This window comes from Heterodontus francisci, chromosome 19 (assembly GCF_036365525.1).
Source record: "Heterodontus francisci isolate sHetFra1 chromosome 19, sHetFra1.hap1, whole genome shotgun sequence".
NCBI lineage: Eukaryota > Metazoa > Chordata > Chondrichthyes > Heterodontiformes > Heterodontidae > Heterodontus > Heterodontus francisci.
Window position 1 is genome coordinate 86,412,088 of NC_090389.1, and position 22,763 is coordinate 86,434,850.

A 22,763-nucleotide genomic window follows, 5' to 3' on the forward strand; every position below is an offset into this window, starting at 1 on the left:
TACCTGCTCACAGCCATTGCTCCTTGGACACTGTTCTACTCCTCGTTCCTCACCCTCTTGATTACCATTGATGGACTCTTTCAGGTGCCATGCCTCCTGCTCTCTGGAAGATCCTTCCAAAACGTTCCAGCTTGCCTCCCCCTTCCTGCTTTCAAAAGCCTACTGAAAGTCTGTCTCTTCACTGACTTTTGGCTCCATCCCTTAACTCAGGTCTGCCTATTCCTTTCCCTCCTCCTTGTCCAACTTATTCTTTGTTCTAGTAGAAACCTGGAACACACTTCCCTAAAATCTGTGGACGGGGGAACAATTGGAGCTTTCAACACTGCGCTTGATAGATTAGATTAGAGATACAGCACTGAAACAGGCCCTTCGGCCCACCGAGTCTGTGCCGAACATCAACCACTCATTTATATTAATCCTACACTAATCCCATATTCCTACCAAACATCCCCACCTGTCCCTATATTTCCCTACCACCTACCTATACTAGTGACAATTTATAATGGCCAATTTACCTATCAACCTGCAAGTCTTTTTGGCTTGTGGGAGGAAACCGGAGCACCCGGAGAAAACCCACGCAGACACAGGGAGAACTTGCAAACTCCACACAGGCAGTACCCGGAATCGAACCCGGGTCCCTGGAGCTGTGAGGCTGCAGTGCTAACCACTGCGCCACTGTGATAGGTTTTTGTTAGGCAAGAGCATCCAAGGACGTGAAGTTGAAAGGGGAAAATGGAGTTGAGCCATAATCTAGTTGAACAGTCTTGATGATTGAACAGCCTGCTCCTGTTCCTAATGTTCCTCTAGCCTGTAAAGTGCCCTGGGATGTGTATGCAATGTGCAGCGTGATGTACAAATGCACTTTGTTGGTGTCTTGGGTTTCCCATCAGAGCCCACTGGCCGTGAAATGTTCCTTCTCTTCAAGGGACTTGCTGACTAGAGGAGGCAACACTACACCAGGATTCATAAAGGTGAAAGCAGTGTGGCTAAAAGCTACCATTCCTATATTTTTTTTACATTACAGCGCAGTACAGACCCTTCAGCCCTCGATGTTGCGCCGACCTGTGAAACCATCTGACCTACACTATTCCATTTTCATCCATATGTCTATCCAATGACCACTTAAATGCCCTTAAAGTTGGCGAGTCTACTACTGTTGCAGGCAGGGCGTTCCACGCCCCTACTACTCTCTGAGTAAAGAAACTACCTCTGACATCTGTCCTATATCTATCACCCCTCAACTTAAAGCTATGTCCCCTCGTGTTTGCCATCACCATCCGAGGAAAAAGGCTCTCACTATCCATCCTGTCCAACCCTCTGATTATCTTATATGTCTCTATTAAGTCACCTCTTCTCCTCTTTCTCTCTAACGAAAATAACCTCAAGTCCCTCAGCCTTTCCTCGTAAGACCTTCCCTCCATACCAGGCAACATCCTAGTAAATCTCCTCTGCACCTTTTCCAAAGCTTCCACATCCTTCCTATAATGCGGTGACCAGAACTGCACGCAATACTCCAGGTGCGGCCGCACCAGAGTTCTGTACAGCTGCAGCATGACCTCGTGGCTCCTAAACTCGATCCCCCTACTAATAAAAGCTAACACACCATATGCCTTTTTAACAGCTCTATTAACCTGGGTGGCAACTTTCAGGGATTTATGTACCTGGACACCAAGATCTCTCTGCTCATCTACACTACCAAGAATCTTCCCATTAGCCCAGTATTCTTCCTATTCCCATCTTCTTCCTATTCCTGTGACTAATTGAAGAAATGATCCTCAATCAAGCCACTGCTTAGAATTGTGGGTCTCAAGAAAAAAAGTTGCTGAACTCAACACTGACTTATTACTATAATAAAAGCAAAATACTGCGGATGCTGGAAATCTGAAACAAAAACAAGAAATGCTGGAATCACTCAGCAGGTCTGGCAGCATCTGTGGAAAGAGAAGCAGAGTTAACGTTTCAGGTCAGTGACCCTTCTTCGGAACTGCGAAGAAGGGTCACTGACCCGAAACGTTAACTCTGCTTCTCTTTCCACAGATGCTGCCAGACCTGCTGAGTGATTCCAGCATTTCTTGTTTTTGTTACTGACTTATTACTTGTGGAAGTGTATAGAATTTGCAGCACAGAAACAGGCCATTTGGTCCAACTGCCAGAAGTTTTTCTTGAATTCCCTTTTGGATTTATTAGTGACTATGTTATGGCCCCTAGTTCTGGTCTCACCAACAAGTGGAAACATCTTCTCAACATTCTACCCCATCAAACTCCTTCATAATTTTAAAGACCTCTATCAAGTTACCTCCCAGTCTTCTCTTTTCTAGAAAAGAACCCCAGCCTGTTTAGTCTTTCATGTTATACCCTCTCAGTTCTGATATCAATTTGTAATTTTTTTTGTATTTTCTCCAGTGCTTCCACATCCTTTTTGTATGATGGAGACCAGAAGTGTGCATAGTACTCCAAGTGTGGTTCAACCAAGACTCTATTCAAGTCTAATGTAACTTCCCTGCTTCTGAATTCTGGTTCTTTCGAAATGAACTCCAGTGCTTTGTTTGAATTTGTTATGGCCTTGTTAACCTGCATTGCTTTTTTTAATGATGTGTGAATCTGTTTGCCTAGATTCCTTTGCACCTCTACCCCATTTAGGATTAGCAGGTCTCCTTATTCCTTCTACCAAAGTGCATCACTTCATGCTCATCCGTATTGATATTCAGTCTCTGAATGCACCATGGCGGAAGTGACATGTTAATAACTCTCTATGGTTATTCCGTCAATCTTTAGGTACCATGTCCGAGGAAATCAGCACTGGGAGAAGCTTTGCTCTGCTCCCTTCCGAGAGCTCTACACTGTGGGAACAGTCCATGGTAATCTGTACCTCATCGGAGGCCAGATGAAGCTGAAGGGCAAATACGTGATCACAAACTGCGTGGACAAGTACATCCTGGAGACGGGCGAGTGGAGGAGTGTAGCACCATTGCCATTGTCCTTGGCGTGTCACGCTGCAGTCACAGTCCATAACCAGATCTACGTGCTGGGTGGATGGACACCACAGGTTAAGATGCTTGTAAAATGTTGCTGGCTGCTTCAGCATGCAAATATTCTAACCATTACCCAATTGTGGAATAAGGTTTGTATTGGCGATATTTCACATCAAAAGAAAAAGCCCCTGCACGCAGCGTGATGCTGTGATATTAATCCAGCCAGACCAGACGATCAATTCCCTGTCTAAACTGAGGTGGCTGATCTTGGCCCAGGATGCATCTGGGGGCAAGACAGATGACCTTCTTGTCCCTGGGCTAGGAAGATGACAAATCAACTAGGCTCTCGGGTTTCCCTCTGCAGTGAGCTCCTTTTGCAAAGTGGGTGGGTGCTACTTTTGGGAAAGGGCAGAATCGGACTGAGCAGTGATCATCTCCACAGTGGGATGCCCTGCTGACAATCTTTAGGCCTCCATGTGAGAAATGGCCAATTGATAAATGGCCAGACTGATGAGGCTGGGGCTCTTTTTTTTTAAAGAAAGACTGAAAGGCGACATGATAGAGGTCTTTAAAGTTATGAAGGGGTTTAACAGGGTAGATGTAGAGAAGATGTTTCCACTTGTAGGGAGACCAAAACTAGGTATAAATATGATAGCAAATAATTAATTCAATAAAGAATTCAAGTGAAACGTCTTCACTCAGCGAGCAATTAGAAGATGGAACTTGCAACAAGAATGAATAACTGAGGCAAATAGCATAGATGCAATTAAGGGGAAACTAGATGCGTACATGGGGGAGAAAGGAACAGGAGGATAGTCAGTTAGATACAGTTAGATGAAGTTGGCTAGGAGCAGGCTTGTGTGGAGCATAAACACCGGCACAGACTGATTGGGCTGAATGGCCTATTTCTCTGCTGTAAATTCTATGTAATCCAATGAACGAGGCAGCAGATACTTGTGGTACTTTACCCCAGCAGGAGTCATAGTCTTTGGCTGATGAGCAGAGAAAATTGGACAATACACCAGAAATTTGATAATTAACTAACTACCTGTCTTGAAATGAGTTGAATATTATTGGAAAGTCATGTCTTCCCTTAAAAATTCCTCATTTGGCCTGAGTGCTGTAAAAATTGCCCCGCTTTTATGTTGCATTTGTAAAGCACCTGTATCTTGTAAAAAGGCCCCAAGGTGCTTCACAGAAGTGCTATCAGACAAAATTTGACACCAAGCCACATAAGTAGACATTTGGGCAGATGACCAAAATTATTTTTGTTCATTCATGGGACGTGGGCGTTGCTGGTTAGGCCAGCATTTATTGCCCATCACTAATTGCCATTGAGAAGGTGGTGGTGAACCACTGTCTTGAACTGCTGCAGTCCATGTGGCATAGGTACACCCACAGTGATGTTAAGGAGGGAAATGATTGGACAAAGAGTTAAATTTTAAGGAGCCACTTAAAGGAGGAGAGAGAGGTGGAGAGGTTTAGGGAGGGAATTCCAGATCTTACGATCCAGGCCTGGCTGCCAGTGGTGGAGCAAAGGAAGTTAAGGATGTGCAAGAGGCCAGAATTAGAGGAGCACAGAGATTTCGGAGAGTTGTAGGGCTGGAGGATGTTACTGAGATAGGGAGGAAGGATTTGAACACAGGGATGACCATTTTTAAATTGACAGTTTCCAAGACAGCTTATACAACATCAAGCCAAGATTGTAAAATGATGTTAAGTTGTAGGTTGTGATTAGCTGCTATACATAACCCAAAGGCATGGGGGAGGTAATGCAGACCAGCAAGTGCAAATCTGTTACCCTCAGCTATGGACTAAACCACTAGCTGGTGCTCAAAAAAAGATGGATATTCCTCTTTGTTGCTATTACATCTAGGGTGGAGTAACCAGGTATGGTACAGTTCAATTATACTAGGGCTGTCCAAACTTTGGCCAGTGGCTGGCGATCTTGGGCAACCTGGGTCAAAAGGCCTTGGCAATTCTGTTCTATTTCCACTTTTATTTCTTATCTGCTATTTCACCCCGTTGGCATTTTGTGGGATTGCAGGTTTGGAAAAAGTTGTTCATAGCATTGAAAGAAGGACTTGCATTTCTTTAGAGCCTTTCACAATCTCAGGACTTTGCCAGCAATGAGGTACTTTTGAAGTTCAGTTACTGCTGTAATGTAAGAAACCTGGTAGCCAGGCTGCACACAGCAAGCTCCTGCAAACAGAATGTGATAATGACCATATAACCTGTTTTTTGTGTTGTTGGTTGAGGGGTAAGTATTTTCTAAGACACAAGAGCTAACACCCCCACTCTTCTTCTTAAATTGTGCCATGGGATCTATAATGTCCACCCGGGAGAGCAAATAAGGCCTCAGTTTAACGTCTCATCTAAAAGAGAGTACCTCCAACAGTGCAGTGCTCCCTCAGTACTCCACTGAAGAGTCAGCCTAGATTGTTTCAGTCAAGGTCTCTGGAGTGGGACTTGAACCCAAGACCTCTGACTCAGAGATAACAGCACTATCCATGCCACAGCTGACACAACAGGAGCCAACTTTTACTTTCCCTAACCTATGATACTGAGGCTAACTGTACCACACCCTCCAGCTGGGATTGACCAATTCAGTGCAATCCAGGGGATTGAACCTGGATTTTATATATCTCGTGCTGAGGGACAGAGACTTTACCAGTACATTATGGCAACAATGTGAACAGAGGCTTACTTCTAATTTCTGGGCCGTGTTCAAGTTTGAGCTGCAGAGCGTCATTCTAATGAACTGCGATTGTGTTGCTTTTTTCCATTTAACATAGCCAGTGGAACAATTGGCATGATTTAATGCTTGACCATGCTGGCATTTTATCCACATTAGTGCCCAGTTTGATTAATTGGTTGCATTCCCAGGAATACAGCTGCCTTTAATGTCCTCCTTATCTTCTGACTCTCATGCTTTCCGTTCTGCAGATGGATTTTCCTGATGATGAACCTGATCGGCTCAGCAACAGAATGTTTCGGTACGACCCAGGCAGAGACAAATGGACAGAGTGTGGGCCCATGGAGTTCTCCAAGTATCGTTTCAGTACAACTGTTCTCAACAATGAAATTTATGTCTTGGGTAAGGAATTGGGAGGGGGTTGGAGTTGGGGATCAATGGGCTTTCAATCCTTGACACAATGCACATTCGATCAGTAGCTTTGAATGCTCGAACATTGTGTGTTTTCAAATTTATTATTGGGATGTGGGTAACAGAGTAAGGCAGAATTTCTAAACCATCCCTAGTTGCCCTTTGGCCATTAAGACTTGACCACATAGTGCAGGACTGGAGTCATGTACGGGCCATATGGGTAGGGTAGGGATGGCAAGTTCCCTTCACTGAAGGACATTAGTCAACCAGTTGGGTTTTGATAGAAGCTCCACTTATATATATCACCTATATGCCTATGCGAGTAACTAAGCCAATGCCCAATAAATCGAGATAGTTGGCTGGGATGGAATTTGGCAATCCAGAAGCTTTTGTGATGGGTTTTATAAGGCTAGCCTGAAAAATAAGTATATTTGATAAAATGTTTGAGGCATTTAACATTCCCTGCCAAATTCCACCCATTCATCTTAAACTGTTGGACATTGGCTTAGGAGTGAGGATAAGCAGTACATACAATGTACTGTATACCAATGCATACTAGCGATTGAATTATGAGGATAGGTTGCATAAACTTGGTTTGCATTTCCTTGAGTTTAAATGGTTGAGGGATGATCTAATCAAGATCTTTAAAAGGATAAAGGGATTCAATAGGGAAGAAACCAGAGAAACGATCTCCTTTAGTGGGGAAGCCAGAGCAAGGGGACACAACCTTAAATTTAGAGCTAAACCATTTAGGAGTGAAATCAGGAAGCACCGTTCCACACAAAGGGCAGTGGTAATCTGGTACTCTGTCCCACAAAAGGCTGTGGATGCTAGGGGGACAATTGAAATCTTTAAAACTGAGATCAATAGGTGTTTGTTCGCTAAGGGTTTGAAGGGATATGGAGAAAGTATAGGTAAATGGAGTTGAGCTGCTTGCAGATCTGCCATGATCTAACTGAATGGCAGACTGGCTCGAGGGGCTGAATGGCCTCCTCCTACTTTCCTATGGGGTTACGTGCAAAAAGTACAGGCAGTGGCTTGCCTCTGTCCTTGGCTGTATGCTCAGTGACTGTGTGCAGAATTGTTACTGAGGAGTGTATTAGATGAGCTGATAGAGTTGGCGAGTTGGATTCCTGTGTTATTTCTTCAATGGCATTGTCTGCTGGAGGGTGAAACTGAGGGTCTGCACACACAGAGAAGTGAAAGATTGCATGGAAGGTGAAGCCTGAGAGAGGGAAAGGGGAGAAAAAATTCACACACATGCAATTACCTTTGAGAGGTGATGGTAAGCTGCCTTCTTGAACCACTGCAGTTCTTGGGCTGGAGGTTCACCCACAGTACTGTTAAGAAGGGAGTTCCAGGATTTTGACCTAGCGACAGTGAAGGAATGGTGATATAGTTCTAAGTCAGGATGGTGTGTGGCTTGGAGAGGAACTTGCAGGTGCTGGTGTTCCCATGCATCTGCTGCACTTGTCCTTCTAGGTAGTAGAGGTCAGGGGTTTGGAAGGTGATGTCGTTGAGTGCCACTGTGACCTTGAGGGTCACTGGCATAGGGTGACCACTGAATCCCATGGGTCACAACTCATCCTACAGCATGGCTTATAAGTCAATGACTGCCTCCCTGGAGAGCCGCAGTCTCCGCTGACAATGCCGTTCGGACACTTGGAGGTAGCTGAGTCGTGTCTGGTACCCTCTCTGGCACAGGTGGCATGCCCGGCTGCTGTTGCTTTCGTTATGAAGCTTCACGGGCTGGCGCAGCTGCCTCCTGGCCCTCCCTCCATCGGAGGCGCTGTATCATGCCACAGGAGTCCACAAAGTTAGGGTGGATAAGACCCATCCCAGGTGACCTGTAGGCCTCCAGGGCGCTGTCCTTGCAGAGACGAGGCTTCCTTGGCACCTTTGCCTTTGCTATTCCTCTTGGCTTATGCACTAATGGCCCTCAGTGCCCATCCTTGCTGAGAGTCAAACCTCTCACCTGATAGTATGGCCATCCGTGCAGACCACCCAACAGTATTGCCACCCAAGACCAAGCCCACCCATGCAGAGTTCACAGCACTGCAGGCCGAAATGTCCTCCACTTCCCCCTCTTCCCCTATCCAGTGTTGGCCGTGGCTACATTCCTGTCACGGCGCTGAAGCCTTGCCTCAGTGCCGCCACCTTTCAATTGCCAGAGATCCGATGGCAGGTGAGGGCTGCCTGTTGTCCACTTAATTCCAAGTCTCCCAATGAATTGCTTTCAGTTGCATGCAAATATAATATAATTATCTGTTCAGCAATTTAAATTGCACTCCCGTCACGTCGGGGCAGTGACACTGCCGTGGTGCTTTCCTGTCACTGACTAAATCTGGAACAGACGTGATGACATCGGATTTCCGGGCAGACACATCCGCCGCTATTCTCTGGCCCCCCCATGCCTCCATTCTCACCCCAGCGGTCTCACTAAATTCAATCCTTTGTGTGCAAACCCACATCTCCCACTTCAAAAGCCATTTAATTGCCCTCTGAATTGCCAGGCCCACTCAAAAAGTTTTTTTTTAACACTGAGAAACCTTTAATTCAGGATTTCACCGACTGATATCAGGGTGTCAAGAAAGTGACAGAAAAGAGAAGATAAATCACGATCCAGTGATTAAACGACGGCAAACTTGGGTTTTAAAAATGAAAGAATTTGCATTTATATGGTCCCTTTCATGAACTCAGGACATCCCAAAAACATTTTAGTCATTTTAGGACGTTTTAAGCACTGGTGCAATGTAGGAAACGCAGCAGCTAATTTGTGCACAGCAAGCTCCCACAAACAGCAATAATGGAATAATTTGATTTTTATGATGTTGGTTAAGGGCTTAATATTGATCAGGGTACCAGTGGGAACTGCTCTTTTCTTCTTCGAACAGTGCCCTGAGATCCCTTCTGTCCTCCTGAGTGGGAAGACAAGGCCTTGGAAGAAAGTTTCATCTGAAAATCAGTCCTACACATCCTCAACACTGACACTGATATGTCAGCCTAGACTTTGTGCCCAAGTCTCTGGAGTGGAACCCATGACCTTTTTTTTATAGTCTTTTCATGGGATGTTGGCATTGCTTCCAAGACCAGCATTTGTTGTCCATCCCTAATTGCCCTTGATAACTGAGTGGCTTGCTAGGCCATTTCAGCGGGCAGTTAAGAGTCAACCACATTGCTGTGGATCTGGAGTCACATGTAGGCCAGACCAGGTAAGGACGGCAGATTTCCTTCCCTAAAGGACGTTAGTGAACCAGATAGGTTTATACAGCAATCAATGGCACTATTACTGAGACTAGCTTTCTATTCCAGATTCTCATTAATGAATTGAATTTAATTAATACATTTAATTGCCATGGTAGGACTTGAACCCATGTCCCCAGGGCCTTAGCCCAGGTCTCTGATTACTAGCCCAGTGACATTACCACTACAATACTGTCTCCCCTTTTGACTCAAGAGGCTAGAGCGTGCTACCCACTTAGCCATGGCAGACATGTAGAAGCTAACAGGAGGCAAGTAAGGAAATCCATCATTTGAGACGCTGAGACAAAACGAGTTGGAGTGAGGAGACACTGTTAGAATGCACAACACAGTGAGGATGTAGGAAGAAGGAAGAGTGTGTAGAGTGGAGCCTCTGGGGATGATGAAGAACAGTGAAAGGCAAAAACGGTTGTTGACGCAGGGATAAGTGGAAGCTGGAAATGGAAGAAAGGTCGCCCATTAAACAATTAAGCCTCTTTATGAAGTGAAAGCATTCTAATGCGGGTGGGACATGGTTTGATGAGCATTCAATGAAAATCTCACTCAGTCTCTATAGAGTTCAGTAACAGTGTTAATCTGTACAGTTCCCATTTGGTGAAGTGCCTTAATATATTTGTGGCAGTTCCCATCAGATTAAAGCACACAGCTTGTAACTGGGGCCTCACTCTTGGAGGTTGTCCAAATGTATCTCAATTGCCTTGGCATGTATTGAACAATCAAAGCCTTTTTTTCGCTTTGATTTCTTTACAAATGTGCTTATGTCCTGGAAAAGAAAAAAAACACAGTTGAGTTGAATGCAGCTGTCACGAACAAAACTGTCCTGTGTTACATCTGTAGGCAACAGCAAGTAATGGAGGTTTATTTTAGTACCCAGAGACCTCAAAATGAACTATGGCTAAAAGTGTCCCACAGATCAGCTGATTCAGGGTATAACCATCCGCATTTATGGAGTTCCGAAAGAATAAACAAAAACTGGAAATGAGGTTACTTATACATAGAATTTATACTTTATTTGTTAAAGATGTACTTTTAATCACAGTTTCTGCATTTGAAAACTGAAATTCCAGGCTGTAAAAACATCTGCTTAACATCTGCACCACATGACAAGTTCTGGTCTCCATGTTTTAAAAAGGATAGACACTGGAGAAGGTGCAAAAAAGATTTTGGTAGAGAATGATACTAGAACTGAGAATTTACACCTATCAGGGAAGATGCAACAGGCTGGGGCTCTTTGCTGCAGAAATGAGAAGACTGAGGTGCAAAAGAATAAAAAAAATAGTGGCCTTCAAGATTATTAAAGGTTTTGATAGGGTAGCCGTGGAGGAGATGTTTCCATTTGTGGGGAGACCAGAACTCAGGGACATAAATATATGACAGTGATTAACAAATCCAATAGGAATTCAGGAGAAAGTTCTTTACCCAGGGAATGGTTTCGATGTGGAACTCGCAACTACATGGAGTGGTTGAGGTGAATAGTATAGATGCATTCAAAAGGAAGACCGATAAGCACATGAGGGACATATGAACATATGAATAAGGAGCAGGAGTTAGCCACTCGGCCCCTCGGGTCTGCTCCACCATTCAATAAGATCATGATGAAGTCACAGTTATTGCCCATCCCTGATTGATCTGAGAAGGTGGTTGTGGGTCTTCCCCTGGAACTACTGCAGTTCCCATGGTGATGGTACTCCTAAAGTGGTGCTCGGTCGGGATTTGACCCAGTGATATGCAGGATAGCATTATGGTTATGTTACTGGCCTAGTACCCCAGAGGCCTAGACTAATAACCTGGAGATATGAGTTCACACTCCACCATGGCAGCAGGAGAATTTAAATTCAAATAATCAAATAAATCTAGAATAAAAAGCTAATATCAGGAATGGTGATCATGAAACTACCGGATTGTTGCAAAATCTCATCTGGTTCACTCATGTCCTTTAGGGAAGGAGATCCGCTGTCCTTACCTGGTCTGGCCTACATGTGACTCCAGACCCACAGCAATGTGGTTGATTATTAACTGATTTCTGAAATGGCCGAGCAAGCCACTCAGTTATATTCAAAAACGGCAGCTCACCACTGCCTTCTCGAAAGAGCAGTTAGGAGTACGCAATAAATACTGGCCTTGCCAGTGGAGCCCACATCCCATGAATGAATTAGAAAAAGATATCTGTCCAAGTCAGGACGGTGGAGAACTTGGAGGTGACGGAGTTCTCTCAACATTGCTGCTCTTGTTCTTCTCAGTGGCAATGGTCAGAAGGGAGGGAGGAGTTGTTGATGATGTTGCTGCAATGCATCCTGTACATTGTACACACTGCAGACACAGTGCACCAGTGATACTGGGCATAGGCATGGACACCTGTGGCTGCAGTACCAGTTGCGTTAACAAGCAGTGGGAGTTAGCTATTGAGCCTCTCAAGTCTGATCCACCATTCAGTTAGATCGTGGCTGATCTAGACCTCAACTCCATTTTCCCACCATTGCTCCACATCCCTTGATACCTTGACCTAAATTAAAAATCTGTTGATCTCAGTTTTGAAAATTTCTACTGACCACCAGCATCCACAGCCTTTTGGAGTCACATGTAGATCAGGCCAGGTAACAACAGCATGTTTCCATCCCTAGAGAGTATCAGTGAATCCACTGAGTTTTTACAATAATCCAGCTGCTTTCTTGATCATTGTGCACATAACTTACCTTAATATCCCTCTGGGGAATTGTGTTGTGGCAATGCAGTGCTTCAGATAAGATATTAAAGGTAGAGCCTCTCTACTGATAGGTACTAAAGATTACTTGGTGTTCTTCAAAGAAGAATAAGGAGTTTTCCTAGCGTCCTGATCAACCAACGCCATCAGAAAGTAGATTAACTGGAAAATCATTTCATTGCTGAGTGTAGGATTTTGCTATGCACAAAATAGCTACATTTGCTTACATGGTGACATTCACTGATTAAGCTACAGTAGCCTTTTGTGCAAGAAACACATTAGGCATTCAGGCGTTCCTGAGTGATGCGATAAGGCGCTATATAAATGAAATCACATTCCTTCTTTACTCACCCACCACCCAACCCACCTCCAATCAACCAAAGAGGCTCATAGATCCCCTGCACCATAGCACAGTGAGCTGCGGCTCCAGTGGACAGTCCCAATGCACTTTCCAAAAGTAAACTTATCGGTGCTAACTACTAAAGAAGTGTCGCACTGTTGGAGTTGCCATCTTGAATATACTCAATGACTGAGCATCCACAGTCCTATGGGGTAGAGAATTCCAAAGACTCTCAACCCTCTGAGTGAAAGAATTTCTCATAATCTCAGTGCTATATGGCCAACCCTTTATCCTGAGATTATGACTCTCCAATCAGGGGAAACAGCCTCAGCATCTACCCTGTCATGCATTATATGTTTCAACGAGATCACCTCTCATTTTTCTAAACTCCAGAGAATATAGGCCCATTCTACGCAATCCCTCTACATAGGACAACCTTCCCATCCCAAGAATCAATCAATTAAGCTAGGGTAGGTGATTGATGCAGAAAGAGGTAGGTTGGAGGAGACTTTTGAAAGAGGGGAGATAACAATGGGAAGAGTGTTAGGACATGAATATCTGAATGTGTGCTGGGTGAGGAGATGTTGAGCAGACTGGAATACGAAGAGTGGAGGTTGGACACTAGGATATCGGGCTGGAGAAGGTAAACAGAGCGAGGCTAAGGAGGGAAAATTAGGACAAGATTTTAAGGGTGATGGGTATGTGGTACTTTGTGCACAATACAGGCTGCAGAGTTATCATAGAGTCATATATGGCACTGAAGGAGGCCATTTGGCCCATTGAGTCCATGCTGGCTCTCCACAGAGCTATCTAGTCAGTCCCACTCCCCTGCTCAAACCCCATAGCCCTGCAAGTTTATTTCCTGCAAGTGGTCATCCAATTTCTTTTTGATGTCATTGATTATCTCTGCATTCACCACCCTTGTGGGCAGCGAGTTCCAGGTCATTAGCACCCACTGCATACAAAATGTCTTTCTCATATTCCTCCTGTATCTCTTGACAAAAACCTTCAATCTGTGCCCCCTAGTCCTAGTTCCATCAATTAATGGGAACAGATTTTCTTTGTCTAACTTATCTAAGCCTGGCATGATCTTGTACACCTCTATTAAATCTTCCCTCAATCTCCTGTGCTCTAATGAGAACAATACCAGCTTTTCCAACCTAACCTTGTAGCTAAAATCCCTCATCCCTGGAACCATTCTGGTAAATCTCCTCTGCACCATCTCAAGGACCCTCACATCTTTCCTGAAGTGTGGTGCCCAGAACTGGATGCAATACTCCAGCTGGGGCCTAACCAGAGTTCTGGATGAGTTAGAAAGAATTTGCATTTAGAGTGCACTTTGACATCCTTATGACACCCCAAAGCACATCATAGCCAATGAATTACTGGAGGGATGAGGTTCCAAGGGAGAATTAGGGTACTAGAGGGATGGGTTTCAATAGGAGTAGGAGGGTACCAGAGGAATGGGTTTCCATGGGAGAATTAGGGCAGTAGAGGGATGGGTTTCAATTGAATGGTTAGGATATCAGAAGGATTGGTTTCATTGGGAAAGCTAGGGTACTGGAGAGATGGGCTTTGATGGATGAGTACCAAATAGTTGTGATTTGATGGGCTGAAGGGCCTTTACACATTCTGATCTTCCTCTTCCTTTGTTCCCTTTGTAGGAATCCCCACATTACTGAGGGATAGGATGTGGTTTCCCTCCTGTGGTCCCCAATTAGAAATAAAACACATACAGTAAATTGTTCGATTCAATGGAAACTGTCTGAGCCAAGCCCGCAGTTCTGATTAGCATAAAATTGAGGCAACAGAGAAAAGACTGCAGAGATTTCAGGAGCCCAACAGTTGACAGGCAGCATACAAACTGTGATCTAAATCTGCACAGTCCTACTTTGCTAAAAGATTGAATCAAGCTGGTTAATGTGCGTGAATATTCAATTGATCACGCCTGCCAAACCAGCTGGGTCCAGACAATCCGTGTGTGATGTGACATGACAGAGCAATCACACTAACATGAGCTGCAGAATACGAATATTTCAGCTGTCATAATCGCTTTTGGTTCATCATGTACCCGACTGATTAGATTCAGGGATGCTGGGGGGAGGAGGAAGGGAAACAGTTATGTAAAATTTCACTTTATTCTATTTTCTCATCCCTTCCAAGTCCAATTTATAGATCGCAAACAAATGGCTGGCTTAAAGAAAGAAGGAAAAAGAAAGACTTAGAAGTGCCTTTCATGACCTCAGGAAAGCGCTTCCCAGTCAATGAAGAACTTTTTGAAGTGCATTCACTGTTGTAATGTAGGACATGCATCAGCCAATTTGCACACAGCAAGATCCCACAAGCAGCAATGAGGTAAAAGATTGGATAATCTGTCTTAAGTGATATTGTTTGAGGGAAGGCCCTGGGGACAATTGCCCTGCTTTTCTTTGAAATAGTTCCATGGGATCTTTTATGTGCACCTGAGAGGACATAAAAAGACAGGAGCTCAGTTGAACATCATCTCTGAAAATGGGGCACTCCCTCAGTACTGCACTGGAGTATTAGCCTGGATTTTGGGCGTAAGTCACTGGAGAGGGTCTTGAACCCACAACCTTCTGACTCAAAAGTGATCATGCAATCACTTTGAGGAGTATCTCCGCCTCCCAGTATCAAATTGGCATATTCCTAGTTGCTTGGATGAGTAGACAGCATTTTCCTGTCCTAACTTTCCTTGCATTTTTAGGTGCTGAATGGAAAGTGTGATCTATTCTTTATCTGGTTAGCATTGAGACTGAAGATGCAGATAAGGACAATTAGAGATATGTGCTGTATGAAACATGAGCTGCAGGGACCATGGAGATACTTCACAAGTCTTTGATGTGAGGAGGGAACTTTGTGAGTTGGAAATTCAGACACCCATTTCCCACAACGTCTCAGCCATTACGATGAATGAGGGCTCACTGCTGGCTCTTTTTACTCAGTAAATTATCCTCCCTTCATGTGGAGGTATGTGCTTTCCACCACTCCTGACACCACAACTGCCTTTCCAACATCGTCAGGGATGATTCAGAACTTTCTCCAGCTCAACAATGGCAAAATCAAAGCCATCCTGACAGATACTCCATCCCATCTCCTTCACCCTTCCCAAGTTCTTGCTCAACCTCAACCCAACTGGGGACAACCTCGGTGCCCTGCTCCCCTAAAAGCTGAGATTCAAACTTCTGTCTGTGAAATATTGTCCATCTCCGTCCATACTTCACACTCTCCTCCCATGGCCATTCAAGCCCTCGTCCATTCCTTTGCTATCCCTGAACTTGGCTTTTCCAAAGCCCTCCTTGCTGCTTTTCTTAGCTCCACTCTATATGTAAGAACACATAAGGTGGACATAAAAGATCCCATGACACTACTTCTTAAAGAGCAGGGGAGTTATCACCAGTGTCCTAGCCCGGTATTTATCCTTAAAGCAACATTACTAAAGAACAGATTATCTGGTCATTACCACATTGCCGTTTGTAGGAGCTTGCTGTGCGCAAATTGGCTGCTGCCTTTCGTACATTACAACAGTGACTACACTTTAAAAGTACTTCATTGATTTTAAAGTGCTTTGAACGGGAGCTGGAGTAGGTCATTTGGCCCTCCAAGCTGCTCCACCATTCAACAAATCGTGACTGATCTTCTACATCAACTCTACCTTCCCGCACTATCCCCATATCTCCTAATTACCTTGGTGCCCAAAAATCTATCAACCTTGGTCATGAATATACTCAATAACTAAGCATCCACAGCTGTCTGGGGTAGAGAATTCCAAAGATTTACAACCTTTTGAGTGAAGAAATTTCTCTTCATCTCAGTTCTAAATGGCCGACCCCTTATTCTGAGACTGTGACCCAGTGTTTTAGATTCCGCAGGCAGGGGAAACATTTTCTCAGCAGCTACCCTGTCAAGCCTCTTGCACAAACTTCAATTAACTCAGAATGCTAATGATTGCATTCTGTTCTGCACCAAGTCCTGCTCAGCTATCACCCTCTCTTTGACAACCTCCAGTGGCTTCCCTGGTTCACAATGTATCAACTCCCTTCATGGTCTTACAAAAAGGTTCTGATGAAAGGCCACAGGTCTGAAACGTTAACTCTCTTTCTCTCTCTCCACAGATGCTGCCAGACCTGCTGAGTGCTTCCAGCATTTTCTGTTTTTCCCTTCATGGTGTGTTGCATGATATCTCCACCGTCTGCTCTAGCCCTACATCGGCTGTGAGTCAGAAAGTCCCAGTCCAGAGACTTGAACCCATAATCTAGACTGTCACTCCCAATGCAGTACTGAAGGAGTGGCTGCACTGTCGGAGGTGCGGTCTTTATAATGAGACGTTAAATCATCTCGGGTAGATGTAAAAGATTCCATCACACTATTTCGAAGAAGAGCAGGGGGCTCTGCCTGCTGTCCTGGCCAACATTCATCCCTCTTTCTTTATCTCTCCACTTTTCTGATTCTAGTCTGCTGAGCATTCTCCACTCGATGGCACAGCCTTTGGCCATCTCCCTCCCTCCTGTACTATGAATGGACAAAGGACACAGCACACTTCCATTCTGAATTCAGGAGAAATATCAATGCTGCATTCCAGAAATAACAAAGGAATAATTATTATTTCTGTACCAGTGCTTTGATTTGCAAAGCTGAAATGTTTTGCATGGAGCCTTGCACTTCTGATTTGACCCTTCAACATCCATTATGCTTGCTATGTCTGAAGAGCTTTTGTCTGCACAGCTAACTAACCATGAATGAGGAAGGACAGGCTAGTAGTAATGAATTAACAAACACAAAAGGTGAGTTAAATTAACCCTTTTTTAACGTGTCTAGAGCAGGGGTAAAATTCAAGTGGGCAACTCATCACTTCAAATATTTAGCACTGGGACCAGTGACCTGGCAAATCATAACGAGGGCTGTACAGAAGGCTTTAAACTAAATAGTGGTGGGGAGGGGAGGATTCAGATGAGGGGAAATTTAGAAAGTTAATGAGAAAGGACAAGGTAATAGTGCAGGGAGCGATGCAGGTAATGATAACCAGAGGGTGACAGGAAGGACAGAGGGTACAAACGTAACAGTGCACCAGAATAGGGAAAAATGGTAAAAAGACTGAATTAAAGACTCTTTATCTGAATGCACACAGCATTCGTAACAAGATGGATGGATTGACAGCACAAATAGAAATAAATGGGTATGATATGAAAGCCATTACAAAGATGTGATTGCAAGATGACCAAGGCTGGGAACTAAATATTCAAGGGTATTGGACATTTTGGAAGGATGGGAAGAAAGGAAAAGGAGGCAGGGTAGCTCTGTTAATAAAGAATGAGATTTGTACAGTGGTGAGAAATGATCTTGGCTCGGAAGATCAAGATGTAGAATCAGTTTGGGTGAAGATAAGAAATAGCAAAGCAAAGAAGTCACTGATGGGAGTAGTTTATAGACCCCTAACAGTAGCTACACTGTAGGATAGAATATAAATCAGGAAATAATGGGGGCTTGTAGGAAGTGTACTGCAATAATCATTATGATTTTAATCTTCATATAGACTGGATGAATCAAATTGGCAAAGGTAGCCTGGAGGATGAGTTCATACAATGTATTAGGGACAGTTTCTTAGAACAATACCTTCTGGAAACAACACAGCAGCAGGCTATTTTAGACCTGGTAATGTGTAATGAGACAGGATTAATAAATGACCTCATAGTAAAGGATACTCTAGGCAAGAGTGATCATAACCTGATAAAATTTCAAATTCAGTTTAAGGGTGAGAAGTTTGGGTCTGAAACTGATGTCTTAAAGTTAAATAAAAGCAATTACAAGGGTATAAAGACAGAGTTGGTTTATGTGTACTGGGAAAATAGGTTAAAAGGTAAGACAGTAGAGAAACAGTGGTGGACATTTAAGGCGATATTTCATAACTCTCAACAAAGATATATTCCATTGAGAAAGAAATTCTTGATGAGAAGGATGCACCATCCATGGCAAATTCAGGAAGTTAAGGATGGTATCAAATTGAAAGAAATAGCGTACAATGCCGCAGAGATTAGTGGTAGGCCAGAAAATTGGGAAAATTTTAGAAACCAGCAGAGGATGACTAAAAAAAATAAAGAGGGAGAAATTAGAGTATGAGAGTAAACTAGCAAGAAATATAAAAACAGACAACAAAAGTTTCTACAAATATATAAAAAGGAAGAGACCAGCTAAAGTAAATATTGGTCCCTTAGAGGATGAGACTGGGAAGTTAATAATATTAAACAAGGAAATGGTAGAGACTTTAAACAAGTATTTAGTATCTGTCTTCACAGTACAAGACACAACAGATTGGCTAGGGGCGTCCTATTGCCAGAGACCATAGCCTTTGCAGTATCCAGTGCCTTCAGTAGTTTCTTCATATCCTGCAGAGTGAATCGAATTAGCTGAAGACAGGTTGGTCTCCTGGCTTGATGGTAATGGTAGATTAGGGGATAGGCCGGGCCATGAGGTTACAGATTGTGGTTGAGTACAATTCTGCTGCTGCTGATGGCCCACAGCACCTCATGGATGCTTGTTTTGCATTGCTAGATCTGTTCAAAATCTATCCCATTTAGCATGGTGGTAGTGCCACGCAACACGATGGAGGGTATTCTCAATATGAAGACGGGACTTTATCTCTGCAAGGACTGTGCAGTGGTCACTCCTACCAATACTGTCATAGACAGATGCATCTGCGGCAGGCAGATTGGTGATACTGCAAAGGCTATGGGCTCCGGCAATAATACTGAAGACCTGTGCTCCAGAACTTGCCGCGCCCTTAGCCAAGCTGTTCCAGTATAGCTACAACACTGGCATCTACCCGGCAATGTGGAAAGTTGCCCAGGTATGTCCTGTGCACAAAAAGCAGGACAAACCTAACCAGGCCAATTATTGCCCCATAAGTCTACTCACAATCATCAGTAAAGTGATGGACGGTATCGTCAACAGTGCTATCAAGCGACACTTGCTTAGCAATAACCTGCTCGGTGACGCTCAGTTTGGGTTCCGTCAGGGCAACTCAGCTCCTGACCTCATTACAGCCTTGGCTCAAACATGGACAAAAGAGCTGAACTCAAGAGGTGAGGTTAGAGTGACTTCCCTTGACATCAAGGCAACATTTGACCAAGTATGGCATCAAGGAGCCCGAGCAAAACTGGAATCAATGGGAATCGGGGGAAAACTCTCTGCTGGAGTTATACCTAGCGGAAAGGAAAATGGTTCTGGTTGTTGGAGGTCAATCATCTCAGCACCAGGACATCACTGCAGGTGTTCCTCAGGGTAGTGTCCTAGGCCGAACTATCTTCAGCTGCTTCATCAATGAGAGTCAGTGTAGACACAATGGGCCGAATGGCCTCCTTCTGCTCTGTAACAATTCTGTGATTCTATAACTGGATTGCTCTTCAAAAGAACTGACACAGACTCGATGGGCTGAATGGCCTACTGTGCTGTACTATGATTATATTATTATATGTAATTAATAATTCTTTAATTTAAGGTGGGATAGGCTGCTACGGTGCTGACCGAGGCCAGGCCAGGAGATGTTTGGATGCAGTAGAAATCTACAACCCCGATGGAGATTTCTGGAGGAAAGGACCTCCATTGCCAACACCAATTTTGTCACTCCGAACCAACTCCACAAATGCTGGGGTGGTGGACGACAGGTTGTATGTCTGCGGAGCATTTCGTAGCGCAGGTACGAAAATAGTCAATTAGTTGTTTACTTATCTCACTCTGATCTGATCAGACAAAAAATTGGCACCAAGCCAAAGAAGTAGACATTGGGATAAGTGGCCAAACACTTTGTCAAAGAGGTTGGTTTTAAGCGATGTCTTAAAGGCAGAGGGAGAGGTGGAGAAGTTAAGGGAGGGACTTCCAAAGCTCAGGGCTTAGTCTGAAGGTACTGCCACCAATGGTGAGGCGGTTAAAATCGGGGATGCACAAGAGGTCAGAATTGGAGCGCAGAGATCTTGAACAGTTGTAGAGCTGGAGGGGATTACAGAGATAGGGAAGGGGTGATGCCATGCATGGAGGGATTTGAACATGTGGGCAAAATTTTTAAAATATAGGCATTGGTGGACCAGGAGCCAATGTAGGACAGCGAGCACAGGAGGTGATGGGTGAACAGGACTTGGTGCGAGTTAAAATAGGCGGGAGCAGAGTTTTGGATGAGCTAAGGTTTATGTAGGGTGGAAGATGGAAGACCAGCCAAGACAATATGGGCATAGTCAAGACTGGAGATTTTTTAAAAAAGCATGGACGAGGGATTCAGCAGTGGAACCACTGAGGATCCTGGGTTATGCTGTTGTACAAATAGATATTGGGCAACATAGGCACTTCCCTAAATGTAAGAAGCTCAGATATGGGAATCACTACGACAGTTGTACCCGATCTAAAGGTATGTCCCTAAATTTGTAAATCAGAGCCTTTTGAAGTTATACAGCCAATGTATTTCATTGTCTTCTTCCACTTAGATCGACATGAAGTCATCGTCAAAGACATCTTGGAACTTGACCCTTGGGAGAATCAGTGGAACGTGGTGGCCCACAATGTCCTCATGCATGACAGCTACGATGTCTGTCTGGTCGCAAGGCTCAACCCTAGGGACCTCATGCCGCCGCCTCCTGACTTGGTGGACCAATGAGGGAAGGACAATGCAGCTTTTAGTTCTTTCAGCCTGGCCATGGCTCAGTGGGTAGAACCCTCACCACCGAGTTGGAAGCTCATGGGTTCCAGTCTGCAGATTTGAACACAATATCAGCGCTGAAACTCCCAGTGCAGCACTCCCTCAGTGAGGTGCCGTCTTTCAGATGCAATATTAAATTGAGACCCAGTCTGTCCCATGAGGTGAACATAAAGGATCCCATGGCACTATTTGAAGAAGAGCAGGGGAGTTCTCCCCATTGTCCTGGACAATATTTATCCCAATCAGATAATTTTCCATATTGCTATCTGAGGGACCTTGCCGTGTGCCAATTGGCTGCTGCGTTTCCTACATCACTTGAAAAGTACTTCATTGGCTGTAAAATGCTTTAGGACATGGCTGAAGTGACTAAATGTAAGTCTTTCTTTCTTCACCCTCAGGGAGGGAGATGGTGACTCTGCTGATCTCCACTTTGGAGGGTTGACTTTCCTTTTGTTATAATTCCACATTGTTTCAGTGCTTACTGCGTTAAATCACTGAAAGAATAAGGCACAGAAAGAGGCCACTTGGCCCATTGTGTCTATGCCAGCCGAATAACAATCCACTATTCTAATCCCACCTTCCAGCATTTGCTCCGTAGCCCTGCAGATTACGACACTTGAGGTGCATATCCAGACTCCTTTTGAATGAGTTGAGGGTCTCTGTCTCAACTACCCTTTCTGGCAGTGAGTTCCAGACCCCCACCGCCCTCTGGATGAAAACATTTTTCCTCATCTTCCCTCTAATTTTTCTACCAATCACTTTAAATTTATGTCACCTCGTCACTGACCCCTCTGCTAAGGTGAATAGACCCTTCACCTCCACTCTATCCAGGTCCCTCACAGTTTTGTACATCTCAATCAAATCTCCCCTCAGCCTTCTCTGTTCCAAGGAAAACAACCCCAGCCTATCCAATCTTTCCTCATAGCTGCAGTTTTCCAGTCCTGGCAACATCCTCGTAAATCTCCTCTGTACCCTCTCTAGTGCAATTACATCCTTTCTGTAATGAGATGACCAGAACTGCACACAGTACTCAAGTTGTGGCCTAACCAATGAGTTACACAGTTCCAGCATAACCTCCCTGCTCTTATATTCTATACCTTGGCTAATAAAGGAAAGGATTCCATATGCCTTCTTAACCACCTTATCGACCTGTCCCGCTATCTTCAGGGATCTGTCGACATTCACTCCAAGGTCCCTGACTTCCTCTACACTTCTCAGTATTTTCCCATTAATTGTGTATTCCATTGCCTTATTTGACCTCCCAAAATGCATCACCTCACACTTCTCTGGGTTGAATTCCATTCGCCACTTTTCTGCCCATCTGACCAGACCATCAATATCTTCCTGCAGCCTACAGCTATCCTCCTCGCTATCTACCACACGGGCCAATCTTTGTGTCATCTGCAAACCTCTCAATCATGCCCTCTACATTTACGTCCAAATCATTAATATAAACCACAAAAAGCATGGGCCCCAGTACTGAGCCCTATGGAACACCACTAGAAACAGCCCTCCAGTCGCTAAAACAATTACCCTTTGTTTCCTGCCACTGAGCCAATTTTGTATCCACCTTGGTGCATTTTCCTGGATCCCGTAGGATTTAATTTTTTTCACCAGTCTGCCATGTGGGACCTTGTCAAAATTGCTAAAATTCATGTAGACCACTTCAACTGCACTACCCT

The 22,763-nt window shown here is 44.3% G+C and overlaps 1 protein-coding gene across 1 annotated transcript in view; it reads left to right on the plus strand.

Annotated features, from left to right (window-relative positions):
* The window catches only part of kbtbd12 (kelch repeat and BTB (POZ) domain containing 12), a 36,540-nt gene extending 15,501 nt beyond the window's left edge, over window positions 1–21,039 (plus strand). The window contains exons 2-5 of the mRNA XM_068052357.1: window positions 2,776–3,046; window positions 5,919–6,069; window positions 19,894–20,091; window positions 20,870–21,039. Coding sequence (XP_067908458.1) covers window positions 2,776–3,046; window positions 5,919–6,069; window positions 19,894–20,091; window positions 20,870–21,039 — 790 coding nt within the window. The remainder of the gene's footprint in view (window positions 1–2,775; window positions 3,047–5,918; window positions 6,070–19,893; window positions 20,092–20,869) is intronic.
* Window positions 21,040–22,763: the final 1,724 nt, after the last annotated feature.